The sequence below is a fragment of the Octodon degus genome, unplaced genomic scaffold (genome assembly GCF_000260255.1).
Source record: "Octodon degus isolate 3935 unplaced genomic scaffold, OctDeg1.0 scaffold00065, whole genome shotgun sequence".
NCBI lineage: Eukaryota > Metazoa > Chordata > Mammalia > Rodentia > Octodontidae > Octodon > Octodon degus.
The window spans coordinates 2,701,080-2,726,938 of record NW_004524641.1 but is presented as its reverse complement, the minus strand read 5'-3'; the positions used below and the strand labels follow the sequence as shown (position 1 = coordinate 2,726,938).

General features: G+C 38.6%; 2 protein-coding genes across 2 annotated transcripts in view; one reads left to right on the top strand and one right to left on the bottom strand.

The window, feature by feature from the left end:
* Agps (alkylglycerone phosphate synthase) overlaps positions 1 to 7,664 on the top strand; it is a gene marked incomplete at its 5' end in the record, with an annotated part of 138,312 nt that extends 130,648 nt beyond the window's left edge. The window contains one exon of the mRNA XM_023719180.1: positions 6,546 to 7,664. Coding sequence (XP_023574948.1) covers positions 6,546 to 6,667 — 122 coding nt within the window. The remainder of the gene's footprint in view (positions 1 to 6,545) is intronic.
* Positions 7,665 to 16,985: 9,321 nt separating this feature from the next.
* Positions 16,986 to 19,071, bottom strand: LOC101578923 (tetratricopeptide repeat protein 30B). The gene has a single exon (XM_004634789.2). The coding sequence runs from the start codon at positions 19,069 to 19,071 to the stop codon at positions 17,074 to 17,076; it is 1,998 nt and encodes a 665-aa protein (XP_004634846.1). The 3' UTR covers positions 16,986 to 17,073.
* Between the last annotated feature and the right edge of the window lie 6,788 nt (positions 19,072 to 25,859).

Here is a 25,859-nt window from a genome sequence, read left to right as displayed (position 1 = left end):
CTCCCTCTCTCCCTCTCTCCCTCTCTCCCTCTCTCCCTCCTGTCTCAGCCACCCCAGCATTAGGATTACAGGCATGCCCCACCTTGTCTGGTTTTGGTGGCCAGCATGCCACTCCCGGGTTTCCAGGGTCCGGCATGCATGCGATACCCAGGATTGAACCCTGGTCCTTGTGCTTGCATTTGCTGGACAGGTGTTTAGACTGCTGAGCCATCTCTGGCCCTAGCTATCTCCTCAATTCCCATGTCAGTGTTTTAAAAAATGAATTATTGATGCCTATAAGCAATTTGGTTGTATCTCCGAAGAGTTACCTGAATTTATAAATGCCAACCCCAAAAGGTTACATATTTTATAATTCTGTAACATTTTTTAAATGACAAAATTATAGGCAGAGAACAGATCAGTAGTTTCCAGGAGTCAGGAGTAGGGAGGAAGTAACAATAAGCTGACAACACAGTCTTTTGGTGGTGGAACTGTTCTGTATCTTGACTGTCCATTTCATTATTTTTTCAGAGCCACCATATGTGTATAGCCTTTCCAGTATTCAGTCTTTATAATATTACTGTAAGAACCATAGAAAATTTGTTTTGCCCTGTAAATTAATTTTTTGTTTCTTTTTTGAGTGGCCTTTTTTTCCCTCAAACTTAAAACACTATAGATTTTTTCCACTAAAGCAGTGTAATAAGTAGGCTAGAAACACAGACTGTAAAACCAGTTCAACCCATAGTTTAGCTGAACTTTCTCAGCAGACAAATGTATATAGTAAGGCCATACTGATCCCACCTATGCCCCATGTAACTGTGCAGATGTTCAGTCTAAGACAACGGGCCACAGGCAGTATTGACACTGCTGTGTTCTTCCATTTCTCTTTGGACCACTAAAAGAGTATTTTCTTTGAAAATTTTATTTCTAGGACCATTATAATTATAATTAAGATGTGTGTCCCTCTGAGAAAAATATACATTATTGTTACAGAGTACATAACTTCCTATCATTTCATGTGATCAATTAACACTTAATCCTAATAGATATTTACCTAATAGATAACTATAGGTAAAGTTTATTTTTTATGTTTTATAGCTGTCCAGTTTAGAATCCTGTAGGATACATGTAAAATTAAAATTAATTAAAATTCACTTCCTTAGTTAGACTAGCCATATTTGAAGTGTTCTTTATCCACATGTAACTAGTGAATACTGTATTAAACAATGCAAATAGAATTTTTTTCACATAACATTCTATCAGACAATATTATGAAAGTTATTTCATACATATTTTTACCTATTAGTTGGAAAAATGGCCCTAAATATCACTTAAACTTTTTGTTTTTAGAAAATTAAGTCTTTAGGCATTAACTTCTAAAATAAAGTCACCCTTGTTATTAATCATTGATGTTCTTACAGTGTAGCTTCTGTCTACTCCTTTCTCCAAAAATTATCTTCAGTTTGGTTGACAGAATCCATTTGTTGCTAATTTAATTGGTTGTACCAGTCAACATACACCTTTATGAAAATTATGTGGTTTCTTAATAGATAAACACATACAGTAACTCCCCAATTTATGAGTATTTGAGGTGCAAACTTTCACAGGTGTACTTTGTCAGACTTACAAGTGAATCCAACTCATGAACCTACTCCTGGAACAGAACTTGCTCGCAAGTTGGGAACTTAGGGTAGATACCAGAATTTCTTGATCTTGGTACTGTTTACATTTTTGGCCAATAATTCTTTGTGGTGGGGGTGGGGGTCCTGTGCACTGTAGGGTATTTAATCTTGCCTGTGGCTCCCACCCAATAGATCCCAGTTACACTGTCACAGTTATGACAACAGAAATAGCCCTAAACACTCTAACCCCATGTGGGCTAAAGTCACCCTAGTTGAGGACCACTGAAAAGATTTCAGAACCCTAGAGATTTTGCAGGAAATGAGAAGTTTAGTTTCCATGACATACTTTCTGTTGTATAAGGTACTATGGAATAACTATGAATACATCCAAGAAATAATGTCAGAATTTAGGGAATCCAAGGCAGATACGGTAAAAGGAAATTAAGGAAACATTTTAAGTATTGATAATAAAAGGAAAATCTTATATTGGATTTTAATTATTTTAGTGAAGTCCATGGGTTCTTGAACTTTTTCTGATATTAGAAGTCTCCTTAGTAGAAAACAAGCCAAGAGGACTTAAGGAAATCAAGTATGACCTTTAGTATCCACAATATGTTACATTTAGTTTTTAGGGAGTCTTTTTTTTTTTTTTTTTTGCGGAACCAGGGATTGAACTCAGGCCCTTGCACTTGCCAGGGAGGCGCTTATTCCACTGAGCCATCTTCCTGGCCCCTAGGGAGTCTTTTATAGTAATGGTCCCATCTCATCTGGCTGGGTATTATCATGCCTTAGTTAGAGGTCTGTTTGCTGGTGTTCAGTATACAACTCCACAAAAATGAGCCAACCAACCAGAAATTAGCTTTATAACATAGGGAAATGGACAGCTAAGACCTTTTCAGGATGAAACCGAATACTACTTGAAGATACAGTAACATAGGCAGATTCACCATGTAACTGAAAACATAGAAATTGTCCATTGTATTTTCAAACTCTGACCCATGGATTAGTGTTCAGGAGGCATCCAGGATGCTCAGACTAGAACTTTTGGAATGCAGTTTTTTTATTAAAAAAAAAAAAGATTTGTTTGGGTGCTGCTGAGGATCATACCCAGGGCCTGTGCTTGCTATGCAAGTGCTGTACCATTTAGCCATACACCAGCAGCCCTTGAAACAATTGTTGTAATAGTGGTTCATTGCTTTTTGCTTTGGCTAAATTCTACTTTTGAGTTTGAGTTTCAGTGAGCATCTAAATCTTAATTTCCTTTTACTGTATCTGCCTTGGATTCCCTAAATTCTGACATTATTTCTTGGATGTATTCATAGTTATTCCATAGTACCTTACACAACTGAAAGTATGTCATGGAACCTACACTTCTTATTTCCTGCAAAATCTATTTTAAATTATGAATGGCCCTATTCATAATTTGTTCTTTTTAATGTGTCTATAAAAGTCTTTCTAACCTTATAATTTAACTTTTGTGTGGAAAAGTTAAAATATATCTAGCTACAAAGACCTCTGTGAATGACAAATCTCAGATTATCCCTTTTAGGATGGAACCGTTAAGTAGTTTCTGCTGAATCTACAGTCCCTTAAACCACAAAAAAATAGCTTCACGTAGCGTTTGGTGGCACGGTTGCCATCATGTCCATATTTTGCATCTTGTCCATATTTTACATCACTTCGGCTCCCCTGTGCTTTCTGTATATGTCTGTTCATTGTTTTTGCTGTTGATTGTATCACAAAATACACTGTTCCTTGAATCCATTACAATCCAAAGGGAAATGCAAAGGTGCTATATATTGCAGAACACATATGAAACTTGCTTACCCAGTCTTACGTACGTTTCTAGAAATACTGTGCAGAGATTAACTCCACTTTTAATTTAAGCAGATAAAGATCCCCCACCCTATTAGTTTTCTATAATATTCGGTATTTGGATCATCTTTTGTATCTCATAAAGGCTTTAAAATATTTGACTTAAATATCTAGGGTATTCTTTATTTAGAATAATAGTGAATTGTGGACTGCAGAATCCTTTATTTTCAAAGATGGTATACTCTTTTGGGTCTCAAGTGTTACCTTCTCGGCTAAGAATAAGAATCTGACTGAAGTCAAGGAAATGTTCTTGGGTCAGTAGCCATGAAGATTCCATATGAGATGACTCAGGTCTAGAAAGAGTTAAGGAGCTTCACTCAATATTAAAGAATACGTGCCTCTTCATGTAATTGTCAGTACTAGGCACTATATGTTGAAATAGTCTTAGGACAGCTATTATTTGGAATTTTTGTTCATTTATGTCTTCTGTTTCAGAAAATGAGCTGTGCAAATGGTTAAGCACTTACTGTGTAACCGTATACATGCATGTTATGTGTGTGCAGATCAGTAGAGTCACTTAATTTCTGAAACCTAGCTGTGCCAGTCCATGATTATACAAAGACATTATTACTATGTAGCTCTGGAATAAGCCTTCTACTGTACAGTGTCTTCTTTCTCTGGAATTAGACCTATGGCTGTTTGTTTTTTTAATTTATTGATGCATCTGAGGTAACAACAAAATGAGTTCCAGGGTCTTACAACTATTTTCAACAATTGCTTTGTTATTCAGTTACTCAGGCACATTATATATTTTCATTTAAGCTGTATTTTCTTTTATGCTTATTAAGCAAAATGAAAGATTTCTAGTCCCTTTAATTACACGAGCCACGGCTTCTAACCCCATATCAGCTTCTTTTATCAGTAACAAAAGTAGCTAGCAAAGCTGTCACCAAGGGGTTAAATTTTTTCATCATGTGTGTTTATGAAGAACCACAGCTATGTTGGCTGTACTTTTTTTTTTAAACTTTCTAGTTCACTAATCAAATGTATGTTAGATTGATTATTGTAAAAGTATAAACCATAGAAAATTTGACAAGATAGATGTGTAAATTATCCTTCTGACAGAACTAATGATGCACTCCAAGCACCTTCTGTTTTCCACTGCTTGGTGAGCGACTTCATTAAATATGCAGTGGCTGTTGGGTGGCTTCTGAGATGATAGTTCAGCTCCTTGTGGAATTGCATTATTACTAGAGGTGTAAAACCAGGCAGACAAGCTAGCTGTTGGGCATCCTGCTGAGCTTCTAATATGCTCCATCTTGTTGGAGCAGTTGTTTGCAGTCTTTTCAGGACAATTACATCTATAACCACAGGACACATTCAGTGAAACTATATTACAGATAACAGTGGAGAATGGCTTTGGCTGTTCTTCACCCCTCTGTGGAGCTGCCTCTGTGTGGGCGGCTGATATAGCATGACAATGCCCCTGTTCCACTCAGAGTAGTTCCTGGTTTTTTTTTTTTTTTTTTTTTAAAGTTCACAGAACAAATCTGAAAAAAAAAATTTTTTTGTTTTGAAGTGCTTGAACTCACAGAATATCAGAATCAAAGAGACAATAGATTCTAATCCATTTTTAGATGTGAAAACTAAGGCTGAAGCATAGTCGTGGATTGTCTCTTAGGACATGGTTAAAGGTCCTAGCAGAACATCTTTTACATGGAACAGATTGTGTGAGTAGGAACTTACATTGTTGAGCTTGTAATTTTAGAGATTCCATAAAAATTTTAATTTTAAATTCAGTTTTTTTCCTCCTGAACTTCATTTCCCCTCATCTTCACATGAGAAATTCGTATTTCTAAAAGTCAAGCAGAAATATCTGAGGGTATCATGCCATTTATTATTTCAATGACAATTTGATGGATTCCTGGAGAACTGAACACAAAAGATGGTTTGAGTTGAACTACAGTGATATTTAAGGCTTTTGAAAAGTAGATGCTGTGATGTATCGCTGCAGCCTGATAAATGGGAGTGCATTTTGAAATGACAGGTTGAATACTTTAATGAAATAAAGTTTCCCGTTTCAATTAACCAATTAAATCACCATTGATGACTTTGGATCATTAATGAACATTTGTGCAAAATGACTATTTGAATTCAATTATTGCAATAATGCATGTATTTGAGAAGTGCTAACGGCTTATAATTCTAACTGTAAATTAAAAGACATCTGTATTGCCATAGAGAAGTAAGCACATTGCATTGCTTGCAATGCCAAACCAAGTTGACAGTTCAGAATTTTTTTGCATAGCATTTCTTATGAAAGTTGTACTTAGAAAAGGTTATGTTTTCCATTAAGTGCCTTTAAAAATATAATTATGCTAATCATCATGTTACTTCATTCTTAAATTAGAGACAAAGGAGGAGGAGACATCACATAGCTTATAAAAGCAAAATGTTAAGTTTAAGATGATTAGGTAACTAATTTTTTTAGTGCCCCAAAATTTCTGAATATAGAAAGCCATTAGGAATAAAGCAACTATTGTTATATGAAAATATGCAAATATATTTAAAAGTGCTGTGACAAACAGTATAAACAGAAAGTTTTAAGCTTGATAACCAGTGTCTTTTTCCCATGTGCCTATTAAAGATTAGACTTGTTTTCTTGTAAGTTTTGTGCTCCTGAAAATATTTTAGGATCTATACACTAATTTTTTAGCGAGTATAGCCAACAAATTCATCTCAAAATAATTTTTTTTTAAAGTTAGCTTCATTTTCTCTGGAACTTTGGTGTGTTTGGTAGTTCAGATGAGAGATAGATTCTTTTGAAATCTATGTTTTCTCATCTTATGTTTGTAAAATGGGCTGTAGTCTCAGTGTAGGCTTCCTTCAATCTCCATTTCATAGTTTACAGAGAAAGGAGACACTTTGGAGCACAGACTTCCCCTGGGAATGCATTGGGCTTAATGAGCTTGATAGTCTGGTGGGCTCAATAAATCAAATAAAGCAAAACATTTCTCATTTTTGAATAAAAGCATTTATCACACAGTGTTTGTTCACTCATGGTCACAAGATTGATTAGTTCTCAGCATCATAGTGTATATTGAAGCATTTTTTATTTTGTTTTTCCAGTGGGCAAGTTACGGAAGCAATGGCTAAAAGAAAGCATCTCTGAGGTCGGCTTTGGGATGCTGAAGTCCGTCAAGGAGTATGTGGACCCCAGTAACATCTTTGGAAACAGAAACCTTTTATAATCTATTAGTATCATTATGAAAAATGTCACTTTTTCTTTTTAAGACTTCAACAATGGTTATACCAGTAATCAAATATAATCCTAGACTGTATTTTGACCCTTTTGTTTGTTGTTTTAAAGTAAGTTTGTTTTTATTCTGTGGTTTTCTCATCTATGGATCGACAAATGGTATTCCTACATCTCCTCTTGTAGGTATATCAGTTTATAGCCAGCGGTTGTCACTTCACATCTTGGGTAGCACAAGTCTGCTCGTTATTTTGGAAAAAGATGCTGCCAGCTGTTTCATATTGATGCTTTCTCTTGGAACGGGCAGATTTTGGTATCATCTGTTGTTCATCTAGTGTTTCTTTAAAAGACTATTTCTGACAAGCAAGTATCTAGAGAGAGAGTCCACTGAGAATGATACATGTATCTTTTCTAAGAAATATTCTACTGTGAGTAGGCCATTAAGGGAGAGTTTTCATAAAAGAATATAGGCAGCTTTTGCTAGTATGCCTTTAGTTCGTAAGGTGCTTGGTCTACAATTTTCTTTGAAATTAGTAAACAGTTGTAAAAACTTTAAATCACCAGTATAATAATTCTGTGAGAGGACACATTTTTGTTCTCCATGTTTCTGTTTCTACTGAGGTATAAGTTGTATTTGTATCACTGAGAAGTAACCTATTGTTATATCCTAGATCATTCATAATATGTTTTATAAGAAAAGCTGACACCACTCGTATGTGAAAGACAGGTTTACCGTAAAGTGAGCGTCTTTATCCATCCCAGAGTCCTAGTGTTTCTGCTGTTGCATGCTTGTGACTGAGCTGCAGAGAAGTTGCAGCAGGATCAGAAGGAAGACTCCTGACCCTAATGTCTCCAGCTGAAAGAATTGTTTGGCGAAAACACTCATTGTTCAGCTATTGAATTTCAAAGCCTCAACAATTTCAGTGACAATTTTTTTTTAACCCAACACAGCATGATAAATTTTCATATAAAAATAAAGTGTGAATTTAGTTCCTAGTGGTTTAATACCTTTTTTGAATTACTGGTTTAACCTTGATTTTAAAAGAAATATATTAATGCAAATAGCATAATCAAGTATCCTATTTCTTAAATAATGAGAGCATTAATCACAGAAAACATTTTTACATTCAAACCTGGCTATTAAAATACATGAATTTATTAGTTTAAATTATTGTCTGTCAAGGTTCATGATTCACATTTTGAGAAGGATTCTTTTCTTAATAAAATACCTAACTTTTGATAATTTTTTAAAGTTACTATTTAATCAGATTATGTGGGTCATAATGCTGATTATCCTTTAAAAGGATGTGCTGTCTATCTGTGTAGCAACAGCTTCAAAGTATTTTTGGGCAGTTTGATACCTTTTTTATCTGAAGTAGCCTTAACCAGAAAAGTGAAAATTTCAAAATGATAAAAAGGTATTTTTAAGACTTCAAAATAATAATTTTTAACTATTAAAATTGGCCTCAAACTAACAAACTTAAATCTATAAGCAAATCAAAATTAAGTGCTAGTTTAACAACAAAACTGTTTATTTTTTAGAAGCTGCCTCTCTTCATTGGTGATTTATTTTTAATTATAAAATTTCCAGGAGATCTTTTAAGGCCTGTGAGGATTTGAAATAGTTGGACACTTGAGGAAATTGGCTTTAGAATTATAAAATTATTAGCTTTATAAACTGCATCTATTCATAAAGGTGATTTCTCAAATTGGTGATCAAAATGTAAAATATAGTAAGATACTAATATCTCCCTGGAAGTATGTACATGTTTCTGAATAATTTTTTAATAAAACATTCATAAGCAGATACATTCCTTTGCATGTGATTGTTATAACTTTCTTTCCCAGGGAGTTTAGATTACAACAGCCTCAGAAATCTGTACTTAATATTAGAAATTTATAAGTTTAACACTTGAAATTATTGTGCTCACTGTTCTACATGAACTTTATGGAAACTAGTGATTTATGTTCTTTTTTTTCTATGTATTCAGGACTCCCCAATCTTGGTTTTATAATGGTGACTGCATTTTGTAGTTGGAATCATTTGCACAGGGATCATTTTGAATCTCAAGAACATTTATCAACACTGTTTCGTTCTAATTTATTAAGGAAAGCCTTCCCCACACTCTCACCTACTCACTTCTGGGAGGTACCTAGGTCTATACTCAGTGAATGTGGAGGACTGAGTTCATGAATATGCACAGAAGCACTTAAATCATACCTCTCATTGCTGAAGTATTTGAAAATGGCTTGTTTATATGAGGCTTAACTATTTTTAATAAGTTTTATTTAAAAATATAAAAACATTAATTTTTTAGTACTGGGCATCACTGACTTTCTTGAGTTGTCCCATATTTTTAGTATTTTACTTAAATTCTGTGACATCTTTTGGGCTGCGGATTCAGTGGGAATGGGAACTTGCAGCTGGTAGAAATAGCATTGAATTCTAAAGTGTATGAACAGGCTTTATTGGTCCTTAGAGAAACTGCTGCCTTAATGTTTGGTGCAGTGTAAGCAGTGCATAAGGGTTTAGTCTTGTGGTAGTAACTGAGTTTTTCTGTGTCATAAGAATTGTGGAAGACACATGTTTATTGTGTCCAGTATTTTACCAAGAGAAGAGGATTAAAATTTTTCCTCTTCTGAAAAATAGGGAGTTTTCTTCCTATAGTGCTTACATATTATAGCACCATCATTCTAAAGTTATTTATGGGGCTGGAAGCCTTCTAGTGTACATAACTCTGTTGAGGTATATTTGGAAAACAACAGTGCAATAAAGGCTGGGCTGCCATCAGAGTATGTCTTAGGCTAGGTACAGATAGATGGTTGCAAAGAGCCCTTTTCTTCAGCATACTGCATTAGCAACTAAGTTGCAGATTGCATTTTTGAAAATTCTTTTTTGCATGTTGACCTCAAGAGATTTTTCCCTGGTCAAACTCTTTCACAGCTATCACTTCTTAACTGTAGCCGATCAGAGACATTCTGAAGTCCTAAAGTGTGTTCCTTTGGATCTTCAGATGGGGCTGGATTTGGCTGAACTTTATTCAATACCAATATTAGACCACAGTTGATTACTATGGAGTGATTCCTAAGTTGCGTGTAGTAGTGCTTGAGGTAGCCAAAGGGAATGAATGCTGTGGAAAGCCTGTCTACATTTTAAGGAACAGGGAGGCAGAAGTTAGTGACTGCTTCAGGAGCTTTTTGTTTAACACTTACTCTTTAGCAAGTTTGATTTTGATCAGGGATTTGCTCATGGTAGGAGAAAAGCAGAAAGTATCAGGAGTGCTAGGTTAGGAATAAAGAAATTTGAGTGTTCCTAAGTTGGCCTTATTAGTTGTAAAGCTTGGTTTCTTGCTTGAGGCTTTATGTTCCCAAGTGAGCCGTATGTCAACATATTCATTTAATTCTTACTAATTTCACTTTCCTGCAGAGGGAAGAGGGACGTTGATAGGGAAATCTAGACTGTGCTAGAGATTTACTTAAACTGTTGAAATAGTGTCTGATACAAAAGATGAAAGTTACTCAGATTTCTGTTCCCTAAAGCCAAATAGTGCTTGTCTTCAGTGTGAAATTTAACTGTAAAACCTGCCTGTACAAATGTCAAGAGATTATAGAAATATATTATTAATAAAATGGACCTGGATCTAAGAATTTTTTTTTCAAAGGGAGTATGAAGCTGTTTTTTCTTCTGTTTGCATATTAGCTCTTCTTTTAACCTTAGTTTTGCATCTTCCTATTTTTACTGATTTGAAAAACAAAAAAAATTTTTTTAATTTTTTTTGATGCATAATTAAGTACTAATCCCTTTGGATCTGTGGCTGAGTATATCATTACGTAGCTAGGTTGTATTAATGTCTAATTACATTTTATATCAGTGTTAAATTCCTAGGTGCTTAATCTTCTGTGATTCTAAAGCGTATCCCTTGTAAACCTTGGAAGTTCCTCAGAGAGCGAGTGGCCTCATGCTTTTCTAACCACAGTAATTAGTTCCTTTACGAAGGAGGGAAGGACCATGGATATATACCACACAAGCCAAAGAACCATGACAGAATTCAGTAACTTTAATTCTTTGAACATAATATTTCTCTTTTGGTTCCCAAAGGAAATTGTTTTATATTTTTTCACAAAATAAAAATAATACATTAAATATTGTTGTACATTTTTTAGATACTTTGAATTCCCATTCTGAGAGAAAAAAATTGTAATTTCTAAGTAAGATATGTATACTTTTTAAGACACGTTAGTGTTTTTCATGAACACCACAGGGCCCCTATGAAACATACTTTCTTAAATTAACCTTATTTGAATATCTAAAAGGACATGAAATGCTTGTACTGGCATAGTTCCTATAAGTAGTTACTTATTGACCTACTTAAACAGTACCCCTCAAAAAGCTTTCAGTGCCTTGTTGAGATTCCTCCTGCCCCCTTGAAATAGCCATTTCGAATGTGTGGGAGAAGATAGGTCTTTAAAGACAGGCTGTTTTGCAGTTAAAGGCTCTTCCTCTTCAGGAACATGTCAGGAGTTACATAGTTGTATGTAGAGATCCTGAGAATCCTTTCCACAGGGTTGGCTTGGCTCGCCTAGCGTGTTGAGTTGAGTACATGGCGGACCTCTACTCTCACATACATCTGGACAGTCAGTGGGGTTTGTATCCACTTTCATTCCTACATTTTTGTCCTTACTGTTCAACGCCATGGCCCTGCTATGTGGCTTGGCAGATATGGCACACTCGCCAAGCTTTGACACATTCCCTGCATGCTTCGGGATGTTTGCTCACACAGCTCCCTAGGAGCAGGGCCTGGAAGGGGGTTTCTGGTCCTTAACGTGTGTCTGTCCTTTTGTGTGATGGTGCCTTCAGAATAATGCATTTCTGTTCCTGGGCAGTGATAAATCTTATGAGAAATATGTGTAAGTTGCATCATCATTTTTGTCTTTTTGCTAAGCCTGTGATATATTTTGGCTCTGATACAACTTGAATAGTACCTTCTCCTGAGTCTTCCTCCAAGGCAGTGTGTATTCCTGCCAGTACTGTACTAATTTTTGGGAACTACATGTGGGTGAGCACTTGTATGTAAGCCATTATACTGCTGTAACTAAAGCATACAAATACTTCTCTATACGTTTATAGTCTAACAGTGAATAGGTGGGGGAAGGAAAATACCTGAGAGATTCCAGCGCAACTTTGTCAATTTGAACTGAGCCATACTGCTTTCCACAAGGGCTCACACTCGTAGTCTCTATATAGTGCTTTGAGAGTATGTTTGAATTCTCCTTTTATTCGTTTTCTTAGACTGTACTGTTCTATAAGCAAATGCCCATGTGTAATTTTTTAAAAAGATGTGCTGGGAACAAATAAACAATACCAAACTGCTCATTGTTTACAGAAATTTTTGTTTCTTTCATATTGATTTCTTGTAGCCTTTATTAATGGTATCGTGCTGTATTCAGGAAAAGAAAAAGATACACTGTGTCATAAGTAGCCTCTCTACTACATGCACAGAGACACTGATCTTGTCCCTGCCTGTGGCTTCCACATAGGCAGAGAAGGTTTTCGTTGTCTGCTCTGCGAAATGACTGATGAGCCTTCTTGCACTCTGCCTTATGTGACACATTTCAGTGACCATTACCACACTAAGATTTTCCCTTTCCTGATATTTAGTTGGTGAAAGAAAAAACCATTTTTTCCCCTGGCTTATGTAGGCCTGGACTGAACAAGCCTTATGAATCACTCTGTCTTCTACCCATCCTTTACGAATTGCTGTGTAGCCTTCCCCATTCTCCAGGCCCCAAACAGCCATTCTTCTTAAACATTTATTGTAAACAAACGAGAATTTACTACTTTTCCAGGAAGCCATTTTCAAGTTCTGAAATCTTCAAGTAATGAGACATGTTTGTCTTGTTACTAGACTTAAAATCTTTTCTTTTTCCTTCTATCCATTAATACAAGTTCTACCTTTTGGAGTTGTAACTGCCCACTTCTGGCAGCTCTTCACTGTTGAAAGGCAGGGTCCATGTTCCCCCAGATTTTCTTCAGTCCTTTGTTTATGTCATTTCTTAGAGCCTTCTCCACTCTACTGCCTGCCACATGTCTTTATTTGGTGTTTGTAAGTGAGCCAATTATACCTGAATGCGAATCTCCGAGTAATGTGAGTGCCTCCCCAGTCTAGTCACGCACAAATACCATTTTTGATAGACATCGAACTGTCAGCTCACACTGAAATTGGAGTTCTTTTTTCTCTAAGTCCCATGTCTCATGCAGATCTGCTTCACGGATCTGTGCTGGGAAGGCCGAAAGGTCAGTGGTGCAAGCTAGGAAGTGTATGCCAGTGGGATGATCTGTGCTAGCAGGCTGAGGGATCTGAACTGGAGCTAGGAAGCAATGCTCAAGGTAAGCACCAGTGCTCTCCCAAAAGTACCACAGCCATCCTCAGCAACAGTGAGGTCCTGAGCTCCTTCAGTGGTGGGGAAAGCCGAGTTCCTATCAGGATAGCCAATGTGACAAACTTCATGAGGCTGAGCAGTGCACCATCTTCCCCTCTGGAGCCAGGAGGCTATGCTCAAGATGGGGACCAAAGCTTCTCTACAGTTCATCAGCAAGGCCAGCGTGGCAAGGTCCTCCAGCAGAACAGCTCATGAGAACTAGCAGCTTCCAATAGTTTCTCCGAACAGCATCCCTAGCAGCATACCTGATAGCTTCTCCTGCTCTGCCTTTCTGCTGCTAGTAACAATCCTCAGGGGGGCCTCTCACACCCAGCAACATGCTAGTGTAATTCAGCTGGGTGTAATAAGTTGGCCACCTATTAGAAATCCACTACAGTGGGGTTTTAAAGTCTAAATTCAAGGAGCCGGGGAGATAGCTCAGTGGAATAAGCGCTTGCCTGGCAAGTGCAAGGGCCTGAGTTCAATCCCCAGTTCCAAAAAAAAATAAAGTCTAAATTCAGTGGGAAAGTGGGAAGAGTTCTGGGCATTTTGGGTGTGCTTCCTATTTCCACCTGCTGCTTACCTTCCATATCTGGGCCTAGTTTCTTTATAAAATGGACATCTCCAAGATCTCTTCTTAGTAATTCTGAGTCTATGTACTTCTGCCAAACATGACCCCTCCAAGTTCCTTATCTCACATTACCTAATAAATTTCTGTCTTTGGACATCCAACTCAGCCTTCTATAAGCAAATTCTTTATTTAGCCAAGCCTATCAGGCACTTCTGTATGGATTCATGATGCTCCTGTGAACCCTGCCAGGGCAGGGGTGTCATCTGGGGATACAGCTGTCTGCTTCCAGTGACCCACAGCCATCCCTGCACAGTTCCTGTTTCCCAGTGGGCTACTTCGTAGGCTGAATCAGCGTCAGTGTTACTCACTCTACACTTGACCTTCATAGATGGTATTAGTGTGAGCACCCATGCCACAGCCGAGACACATGCAGAGAGGAACTGTCAAGAATAGAGCTCCTCTGGCGTGCACGTCATGTTACTATTACCCAAAGGAGTCCAGATGTGTTTATTCACAGATCAAGTTCTTGTTCAGGTCTGGGAAAATGGATGCAACTATTTGTGTATAAAGACACACTAATTCTCTATGTAGAGAGATCTAGAGCTTAAGACAGAAATACTGATTTCTGAGCCTTTCTGAATAGATTATGCAGACATTATGAAGAAATAGTAAGAGCTTCAGAAATACAGGGACTTTTTTGTCAAAAGTGTTTCTGGTTCTAACATACATGCTTTAGGAACACTTAAAGCTTTTGATCAAATAGCAAAATATAACAGTCACTGTGAAGTCTTTTGCCTCTTAGAATCAAAAAGCAGAACAGGTGCCAGGTGTGGTGGTGTGCAGCTATAATCCTATTTGGAAGGCTGAGGCAGAAGCATTACTGTGAGTTTAAGGCCAGCCTGTGCTACATAGTGAATTTGAGACCAGCCTGAACTACATAATGAGACCCTGTCTCAATAAATACATAAAAAACAAAAACCAAGCAGAACAGGGTACTTAGGAAATGACTTGTGAAGCTATTCTTCTAAAAATAAAGGGCAACAAGGGCAGGGGAGTTAGGAATGCTCTCGCTCTCTCCAGCTCCCCCAAACCTCAGGTCCAGATCCTGCACTTCACAAGTGTGATTCAGGAGACTTCGCTCTCACTGTTGGTCATCTGCATCCAATGGTTACTTCCCTGGAAAGTCAGGGTAAGGAAGGGAACAAAACCCAAAATTGACATTTATTCCATTACTCAGTGGCAGGAGCAGTCAGGATTTCCCACTGCATTGCTAGCCAGGAAATCCCACTGCCCAGCATCAAGGGGTTAAAAACTGTTCTGAAAAGTATTTTATGTTCTGAAAGCTAAATTACACATACATGCAAACCATAAACACACAGCACCTGGGTAAATAAATTGTGGCAGAATATGGGCTGGGCTTTCTGCAAAAGGAACCTAGAAAACATTTACTTTTGAGTGGTTCACATTACTTACTTTATGTCTTTTTAAAAATAGTTTGCTTTAGAGGAAATGGGGAAACACCAGAATTTTAACGTGGTTGTTGAAAGTAAAATTTCAGTTCATTTGTTTTCCAAATCTTAAGGGGGCTATAGAGATTGAGAGGGCTACAGAGCTACTGCAGTGATACTTTTAATACAGAAGTTGTTAAAGAACAATTCCCAGATGTACAATATGTCTTGGGATCCCTTGAAGAGGTCATGAAACATCAGCTGTTGTCCGATTGTGAGATCAAGCATCACTGGTAAATGCTAGCAGCTCAGATGGCTAAGATTAAAAATGCCATTCAAAATTATTCAACGTCACAATAAGTTAGCTTTTCTGATCTACACGTAGCACTTGACATTACTGAGGAATTATGTTGAGCCTACATACGAGTTCCTATATTGTTAGTTTTTCCTTACGGGAAATTCATTATGCCAAGGGTTTCAGTAGAGAGCAATTAGATTGACTGTAAGAAATGACTAATTTTGTAGATATGTCAAAAAACAGCAATTTCATATGGTTCAACCTAATGGTTCCATTTTTTCTCTAAGCCAACTTGAGTTGGGGATTCATTCATGGAGAAAAAACATGTGAAGGGTAAAGAAACAAATACTAAAAATTCTATAAGACTTGAAAATAAAATATCCCATCAGAATGTGTGAGGTTCCCAATAGGATCCAATAAAGCTATTTGGGGAGCTGTGGAATGAAACTAACATTATACCTCTTGTAGTTTACAGAATTGACCTTTTTTTAAAATTCAGAGATAGGCATGGAAAGGAATTTGGTAAGGTTGTGGGGTATAGGAAAAGACTTTTCCTTGCCCAAGACTCTAGATTTGGGGAAAACAACTACAGCAAATTGAAAACACAAGGTCAATAATTAAAAGCTGAGTTATCAGGGCACTTCTGCTCTTAGTCTAAATAACTTTTGTCATGAAAAGCAGTAACAGTGTATGTATCTTGTTCATATATTCAAATTTTAACTAATGGAGAAATAATCATGGAAATTTGTTTCTTTGTTCATTTATTGTCTAGACCACAACAACATTTTTTTTTTAGACTTTTTTCTACCACGGAGTGAACTCAAGACCTTATGCTTGCCAGGAAGACACTAATGACACTGAGCTATCTCCCCAGCAACATATTTTAAGTGAACAAGATTATCCACTGAATCTTGCACTTTAAAGCCATTTATAACCTAAGGAATTTTTGTTAAAGCATTAGAAATATCTTAAATAGAGCTGGGGAGATAGCTCAGCAGTCTAAGGGCCTGCCTGGAAAGCACAAGAACCTGGGTTCAATCCTTGTACTGCATGCTGTGCTGGCCCCAGAACCCCAGGTGCTCAGTGCTGGCCACTGAAACCCTGTATAGTGGTGCATGCCTGTAATCCCAGTGCTGAGGAGGTTGAGGCAGGAGGTCACTTGTATAGCAAGACCCTGCATCAAATAAATAAATATTTTAAGTATCAAAATATCTTAAATGTTACATAAAATTATGCATTATACATTAATACCATTATAAGCATAAGTTATGAAACTAAAACTATCCCTGGAATGACTATTAAAAACTTACACATTCTCTACATTAATTACTTCTGTTTTACAGCCAGTGTCTGGTCCCTGAATAATGGAGTACATGTGTGGGACCCCTTAAGATACATGAAAGCAACCATTAAAAAAGGACAAACAACATCGTGAAACAACATCTCTCATTAGTTTTGAACTTTTCACAACTCTTTCTTGGCACAAGGTTAATATATTGTATATTTCAAAACAAAAAAGTTTTATTTAACATTCATCTCTTACAATGCTAAAGTGTACAAAGTTTACATGTAACAATTATAAAGATGCTAAGGGCTAAATACAACTGCAAAATTTACATAACAGATTTACAAAATTTATATGATGATTAAAGCCATTAACATTATTATGAGTTCCATCCTATAATCTCATAAATCAAAGCTTTCAACTGCCTGGACTCATATGTGACTGTGTTCTTTCCAATATGCATTCTTTCCTCTTCAAGTGGTTGCTCTATGACAGCAGGTATATTTCTGCCATGAAGTTCACAGTGTTCGAGAAACAGCACGCATTCTCGAATGACACTATCTTGAAGCACTATCATATGCTTGGACATATTTTCCAGTAAGGAGAGAAAGCATCTTTTGGCATAATACCACGTATCAGTTCCCAGTTTTTTATTGTAAGGTTCCAAGCTCTTGATAACGCGAGAAATACCAAAGTCATAATTTCCTTTGGCACAGTAGAGCGTTCCTATCACCAGATTGACAATGCACAGATGGTAGATTTTCTTTTCTGGGTCGACGTAAGACAGTTGCTCTTCCTCCTTTTCAATCTTCCTCATCAACTCCTCAGCTTCTTCATTCTGACTAGTCATAATATAGGAAACACAGAGGTTAGCTAATACAATCGCACTGACATTCAGGATGTTATCATAATGCTTCTTGACTATGGGTTCATAGAAACCAATGGCCTCCCTATATTTGTTTTCCTGCATGAAGAGAACATGAGCTACATTCAGCTTCCACACATCATGGTCATTACAGAATTCGACAGACTTTCGGAAAATCTTTTCCACCATTGGATAGTTTTCAAGATTCCAGTAGATTTTCGCTTGGGCCATCAACACAGGAATGTATTTCTCAAGAGTTTCATCATATTCATTTTCTGTTTTTTTGACAGTTTCTTCATCTCTGTTGTGTCTTGCTTCCTGTACTTGTTTGGTGAGTTTCCGGAGCTGCTCAGTCAGCATCCCAGATAGTCCATCAAGCTTAATGAAGGCCTCTTCTGGAGCTGTCTGACAAGTGATCATGGCATCCAGGAAGTCATAGAGATAGGGCGTGAGGAACTTATAAGTCAAATGGGCATTTTCTGCCAGAACATCTGCTGCCAGGTCAAAATACTCATACTTGCAGTACAGCAGCAAGAGGTTGCCAAAAGTCTCTGGAGGAAAGGGGTTCTGTTGGAGCAAAAACTGCAGTTTTTCAAATCCTTCTGTAGGTCTGGTATCCATGTTCATGAGTGCCTGGTTGTGCAGGGTCACGGGGTCCAACTCTTCCTCTGCCCTAGGTGGCATGTCAGTGAGGGCTTCCTGAGCCGCCTTATAGTTTTTCAGCTGGTACTCTATGGCTGCCTTGAGGTTGAAGGCTTCCACCAGAGCGGTCTGATGCAGAACTAAGGTGTTGCCAACACTGCGAGCATCTATACCTTCAGTGGTCATGCCCACCCCGAGCTCAGGGTGCTGGCGGATGCCATGTTTAATTATGTCGGCGATGTGTTTCTGGGCTGGAGCATATTTCTTGTTGCTGTAATAGGCCAGCGCCAGGTTGTAGGAGAGGTCTGGCTGGTAGCCTGAGGCCTGCAGAGCCGCAGAGAACTTGGAACACGCAGCTTCATAGTGTCCCTCTGTGTAAAGCAAACAACCCAGGTTGACCTGGCCATCGCGGTCGCTCTCTCCCGCACTCTCTTCTCCTGCCTCCCCACTCAGCTGCTGCTCTACTAGGCCCCTGGCCCCTGGCAGATCGCCCTCACTGTACTTGATGGCCGCCTGCAGGCGCAGGACCTGGCTGTGATAGGCGGGGTTGTCCAGGAGGAGGAAGGCCACCCGAGTGGCCTCTGGGTAAAGGCAGGCCTTGTATAGGGCCTGGGCCTGGTACAGGCGGTACTGCTCGAGTTCTGGGTGCAGCTGGCTCAGCTGCTCATAGCACTCCGCGGCCAGCGTGAACTCCTGCAGGCGGTAGTAGCAGTAGCCCAGCAGCGACAGCCCGGCGCGGCTCCTGGGGCTGCGCTGCAGCTCAGCGGCCAGCAGCTGCACCGCTTCGGAGTAGTGAGAATCGCGGATGAGCCGGTACACCACGGCGGTGAACTCACCGTCGGGGATCTGTGCGCAGCTCAATCCCGCCATAACTACTGAAACGGTTGTGTCCTCGTTTCCAAGGAAACGTCCTACCGGAAACGGAAGTCTGTCCACAAGTTGCTTTATAGACAAACCGTTAGGAATAAAGATAAACCGAAGACATGAGTCTTAATTTCTTAGGCTTAGTGTTCAAAGACTTAGGACAGAGAATAGGCAGAATCGGGAAGACAAAGAAAACGCCAATCTTTTCAGAGGACAAACTACTTCCCGTCATGCACCATTCTGGTCGCGTTGCATACTGGGAGACGTAGTTCTTATCTGTAGTAGTCACGCTTTAAGGGATGTCACTCTGTTTTCTCTGTTAAAGGGTTCCTTACCATTTCTGTTGCACTACTTTGGTCTCTGGAAAGAAGAAAAGTTTAGGATCAGAGGTTCCTTCTGATCTGCAGCAAGATTGAAAGTCGTGTTTTGCCTTGGGATTTCCTCAGAATTAAAATAGAGATTCTTGGGAGCCGGGGAGTTAGCTCAGTAGAATAAGTGCTTGCCTGGCAAGCGCAAGGACCTGAGTTCAATCCCCGGTTCCGCAAAATAAATAAATAAATAAATAAATAAATAAATAAATAAATAAATAAAATAGAGATTCTCCTCAAACTCTCATGAGAGCACATTTTCTAAGAACAGAGTAGTGCAACAAACAGGAGTTTGCTCACTTCCTGAGAATGAGGAGGGGAAAAATATTGTGCATCTTAACCTCCGGAGAGGATCATTTTAGATCCACGCACCTCCTTATTCCTTTTTCATAAATGACAAACACTGCCGAGTATGTTTGTGTTTAATTTAGCCATTCCCACCGGTGTAACTTCCATACAAGGTGAAATCATTGGGGGAAATTCATGACCTTGTCTGTTCCAAGGCTAGAAAAAATGCAAGACTAACCTGGCCTCTTATCACGCGCATTGTCAATCTTCTCACTCTATTTACCTTCACTATTAGACAGCCACTTGTAGGTGTGCGAGAGACAGAAATACTCTGTATTTACTTGTCACACGTTTAATGATGTTTTTGGATATTATCGAACTGATTTTAAAATGGATTTTTTTTTTCAGTTAAAAACAAATTACCGGGGCCAGGGAGACAGCTCCTAGGCATAAGTGGCTGCCTGGCATGCGCACGGTCCCCCGTTCAATCCCCTGTACCGAAAAACAAACAAAAAAACAACAACAGAAAAAAAAAAAAACCTCACAAAAAACAAATTACCCAAATCTCTTCCTTTTCTCTGTGTCCAGCCTGAAGATCTCTGGGCAGATGTGTTGGCTGTGCAAGAAACGCTCTTGCTTTTCATTGCGTCTTTTTTCTTCATTTGGAATGGATGCTCTAAATCCCATGATTTATATCTCCGAGTTTTTGCATATTTTAATAGTGCCTATTATGGGGGAGGGGTAGACTAGGAACTTAATTATCCTATAAAATTATTTTGAATCGCTAACTTGAAAAATACAGATTTAACTGACTCAGAGACTGTAGAATTTGTGGGAGCATGAGTACAAATTTTCAAATACTAGAGCAATACTGTATATAAGGTATTAAAATGCAAAAGTGGTTTATCTCAGGGAGATAATAGTAAATCATGTCAAGATAATGTGGCTGTTCCTCGCTTAACGACCTACTCATCCGATGGGCTGCCCGTTTAACAACTGCTCAGACTTAACCCTAGGGCTGCACCGGTCGGACCGACTGTAGCGCCTCTCTTTTTCTTCCAACCTGTCATTTTTTTTTCTTCGTACAATACTGTACATCTTGTTTACAGAGCCTCGGTGCCTTTTTCTGTGTAGTACACCCCGTTTAGGCACTACTGTGATTTTTGCTGGTTGTACTGTACACTACAGTACTGTAGCTTTATTTTGCTGCACATTGTGGTACCGCACGTAACAGCTGTACAAATACAAGCGGAGTCATCCAGTTGGCATTTCCCTTGACCATTCCTTTGTTCTGAATACTGTATATGCTACACGCATGCTTTATTTGGCCACCGATTCAGCTAATGACCTAGCCATAACTGTGGTGAAACAAGGAATGCCTGTAATCGTAGCCCTAAGTTGTGAGGCTGCCTCATGTGTTGCGCCTCTGCTGGCCACCTGGGGCAAGGCATTGCCTTTCACAGTCACCCACCCTCTCTGCAGACCTCACTAGCACTCAAGGAATACATCCACGTGAAAGCCATGTCTTTAATTTGTAACAAAAGACTCCAGTGCATTTTTGCATCCTCAGCAGTATTGCTGCTAATGAACTTTTTCTGTCTATAAATTTTGGAGCCCATACCAACTCAGCTCTGTATTAGACTATATATATATACTGAGTAACTACCCTGAATTAAGCATATTATAGATAAAGACCTGTCACTCAGGACTGGCCAGATAGCTCAGCGGACTAAAGTGCCTGCTTCAGCAGAGCATAGTGGCTGGGGTTCGACCCCCGGCCTGACTTCTGGCCCCACCCCTGGGGTGCACTGAAACAGCGATTGAGACTGGGCGTGGTGGTGCGTGCCTGTAATCCCAGCACTTGGGAGGCTTAAAACTGGAAGATCGCTAGAAATCCGATTTATGTAGTGAGACCCTATAGATCCTGTACTAAAAATACATTTTAAAAAATTCGTCAAAAAAAAAAAAAAAAAGGACTTGTTGCTCAGAAAGGTTGCTTGCCCAAAATCACATAGACATACAGGCAATGGCTAAACCATGTTATCTAAAAGCTGAGTACAGAGAAGAAATCATGCCTGATGAAGTGACTCAATTCATGCATGGGCCCAATTTCAAAGAACTATTAGTAAATTACTTTTAAAAAAATCTTATCATTTTCATGTTAAAATCACCAACAATTTGATTTGAGCAGTAGATATTGGAACTTTCTGGCCGAGTTGTACTGGTGAGCAGGTATGAAGAAGTAGTTAGGAGTGGTATAATTCCTAATCGCCAGTCAGAGTTGTACAGTGACGTTGGCAGCCAATAAATACTACAGCAACTGATTTCACATCCGTTTTTCTCTATTGATGACAATTTTGCCACATCTGTATCCTTCTGGATAGGACCAGAAAAGAAACCTCCCACTGCACAAATGCCAAAAAAAACTGGGACAGGCTGTACCCTGGGAGGCTTGAGTATAGCTCTGGCCCACCACACACCATCACCAGAGAGGACAGCTAAGGAAGGACAGTATGACTAGACCAAGGCTTCTTCCAACTCAACTCTCACTGTAGCCCTTTCTGATCTTTAAGCCAGAAACACGCATGGCCTGCGAGATACTGGCTAGTGCTGCTCAACAATTAGGGAGTAAGGGATTTTCTGCTTTATGCCAGCCTGGTAGATGCCCGCTGGAAAATACTCAAAAGGAAATTGCCTTTCGTAGCTTTAGTCATTTCCTCTTCTTTGCAGAGTAGCTGTATTTGCACCATGAAAGAATTCACCCTTCCATGACTACCTGAAAATGTATGAAAAAAAATTAAAAGCTATTTAATATCCCCCAAATAACTTTGATCCTTGTAGGGATCACTTGGGGTTCTTTTCTCTGTATTGCGTTACTGCCTCTGAGCTTGGCAAGTGAGGTGGGCAGGAGGGAGGTCATCTTGTCTTCCTCCTTATTCCATGTGCTGTTGCTCCAGAGGCCTGGCTTGAAAAAAGCAGGCCATTCGGCTTAGACAGATGGAGGGCAGGGTCATTTTCAAAATGAAATGAGTGTGCCAATCACACTGTGAAATTGGCATGACCATCGCTGCTGCTGTGATAGACCGATTTTTATTTGATCTCTCATAGGCAGTTGGGGAATAGATTCTATTTTATGAAGTAGGAGAGTTGGGCAGAGATCCTTTAGTTAACAATAGAAATTCTGAAAAGCAATAAACGAGGTGGAATATTACATCATAAAAGATCATTTTGTTTGCAATAGAACCTTGGCTATCTGGAGCATATATAAAAAATAAGCCTATGATATTTCCTATAATAAGAAGGCATTTGGTGTTTGCAGTAAAATGATCTAATGCCTTATTGAAAGGGATTAGGCTCATAGGAAACGGTTTAGGACTCACATTGGATTTTGCTGAGTAAGAGAAGTACATTTGCCAAATGGAAAAATTCCATTTAGGCAAAATGAATAGAGGGGAAAAGCAAGATATTTGGTTCTTAACATGTTTATGTTTTGGCCTGCCAATATGTGACACAGTAACAATCTCATGTATTTTCTATTTGGCAGTCTCTTTTTAAACTAATTGCAAGTGATTGTTTCTTATTTGTTTTATTAAAAAGCCACTTAGCATTGGTAAATATTGCTTAGTTCTGAGTATTTCAACCATACCTAAAGCCGGGTATCTTCCTTATAAAACTTCTGCAAAGTCATCGTCGCCATTTCTGCCTCCCATTTACTCCAGGCCATTTTTGGTCAGGACGGCCAGTTTGCCGATCCTGTGTCTCTGCATTTTCTGGAATCCAGATTGATTGGCCTTGTGCATCCATTAAAGATGATAGGATTCACCCTCTCCCACAACATTCTTCATTTTATACCCCACTGGCACTGAAAACAAGAAAGAAAAGAATGAACTAGGGACACATTTGTAATGTACTTGGCTGACCTTAAACGAGTGTCTCTTTAGTCTCTTAAGACTTAGAAAAGACACTACCAAATCAATGGTTGGGAATATTTATGCTGAGTAGTTCCATCTCTCCTGATAATTTCAATAGTATTATATCCTTCTTTTTTAAATGTATTTGGTACAGGTCTACAGGGTCTCACTACATAGATCAAACTCATAGTGATTCTCCTGTTTTCAGCCTCCCAAGCACTGGGATTACAGGCAGGCGCCACCACACCCAATCTTATATCCTTCTTGATATACCTTGCTTTTAATCAAGTAGTTTCTGTTTTTGAGTTTATGATGTCATTCTCCAAATTAACTTTACATAATAAGGTGGCTTATGAAAAGGAATTAGCAGACAGGATGTAACTGTGGGTGCTACCATTGAAAGGGTTTGCTGTGGAATGCACTCATAGAGTTGTGACACAAATTACTTCCTTTGAGGTTTTTTTTTTTTTTTTGATGCTTTTATTTCCAAGAGACCAAACATATTGAAGTATCTCTTCTCTTCTGTATGACTTGTACCATTCATACTTAGATATAGCCTGTATATTTGTCTGCCTTTCTGAAATACAGACACAAAAGTAATAAATTAGATGGCAAACATCTGTGATGTCCATGGGCTACAGATTAGATTTCTAAAAGAAAAATAGGATCAATTTCTGAACACCTTTTCTTGCAAAGCTTCCATACTGTTTGCTCATAGTGTCAAAGAACCATCCATAATGCCTTTGGTAACCAGCCATCCATTTGTCACAAAGTGACCAATTTTCATTTGACTATTGCATCAGATGTTACAGGCCTGGTCTGACTATACGCCTTGAGCAGCGACAGTGTGCACAATTGTCTCATTGGGTTATGCTAAACTGAGTACAATGAGTACAATTAGTTCTCCTCCAACCATATCAGCCTAAAGAACTGGATGACAATTCTCATGGCATTTGAGCAGTAATATAAATTCTAAGCTATTAAGACTTTTTTTTGTGTGGAGAAAGCTTCATGTGTTCTGGTACAGATTTTCAGTGCAAATGCTAGGAGACTAAGAGTCCAATCTAGAAAGCAGACCAGCCCCTGGCTCCTACCTCTCTGGCTGTCTTGTTCTTACTGGGTTTTTTGCTGCCTTGAGATGGACAGCTTTCCTGCACTGTGCCTCTCTACCATGAAATTCCACCTCATTTCAGGCCTACAGCAATCGAAAGAGCTGACCATGGGCAGACGCTTTTGAACTGTGAATCAAAATGAATCTGTCCTTCCGTAAGTTTTTCAGGTTTGGTCAGAGTTGCAAAAAGCTACCACATATATCATCACTGCACTCCAATTTCTACCACTACTACTGTAGCTTTTGTCACTGTCATCCCTTCATGGATACAGCTAGCCTTCTTGTTGGATCCTTCCAAAGGTTCTGAGATACTCTGTCTCCCATTTTTGTTCAGGGATTTTCTTTGGGGACCTCCAATTTTTAGCACTTAAACACACTACTGTTTCTTTCAGAAGATCGTGGGATCCTTCCTAAGCCATAGTTTGCACCTGGCATGTAACCAGTTGCTACCTTACAGTATGAAAGTGTCTAAAGTCTGTGACTCCTAATGGATTTTTTTTTTTTTGAGATAGGATCTCACTATGCAGTTTAGGCTGGCCTTAAGCTCACTTTGTAGCCAAAGCTAGTCTCAAACTTGCAAGGTTCCTCCTGCCTCTGTCTCCCGAGTGCTGGGATTACAGGTGTAAGCCACCATGCCCAACCTTCTAATGGCTCTGGAAGAAATAGTTTCCTTATGGTATTAGACACTCAGAGTGTTGCTGAGAACTTATATTAGATTAGTAACTTTCTTCTTGTGTAGTATTTAATAGCATTGCTTTGTTTTATAAGGACTTACCCAGTAGATCTTTGTCCCAGGTAAGACTTCTTTAGAGGTAATTTCGCACTTCCCTGGCTTCAGCAAATGGAAATGTGCAGGCTTTGCCTTCTATTTATAAATAATATAATTATAAAAATCAAGGACATAAACAGAAAACATGAAAATGATCTCAACAGACATTCATATTTGAAACAGGTAAAATCAGTAAAAACCATCTGATTTCTAATCCCCCTCCTACCATCTCCAACATTGTAGATATGGAAAATGTTCTTACTGGAGAATCATAATTCCTGTACTGAGTCAAAAATTCTATGTAAGTGTATCATGAGAATATTTTTAAATTTTTTTATATATATTTA

Coding starts and splice junctions, on each gene's coding strand:
- LOC101578923 (XM_004634789.2), bottom strand. CDS start 19,071: ATGGCGGGATTGAGCTGCGCACAGATCCCCGACGGTGAGTTCACCGCC.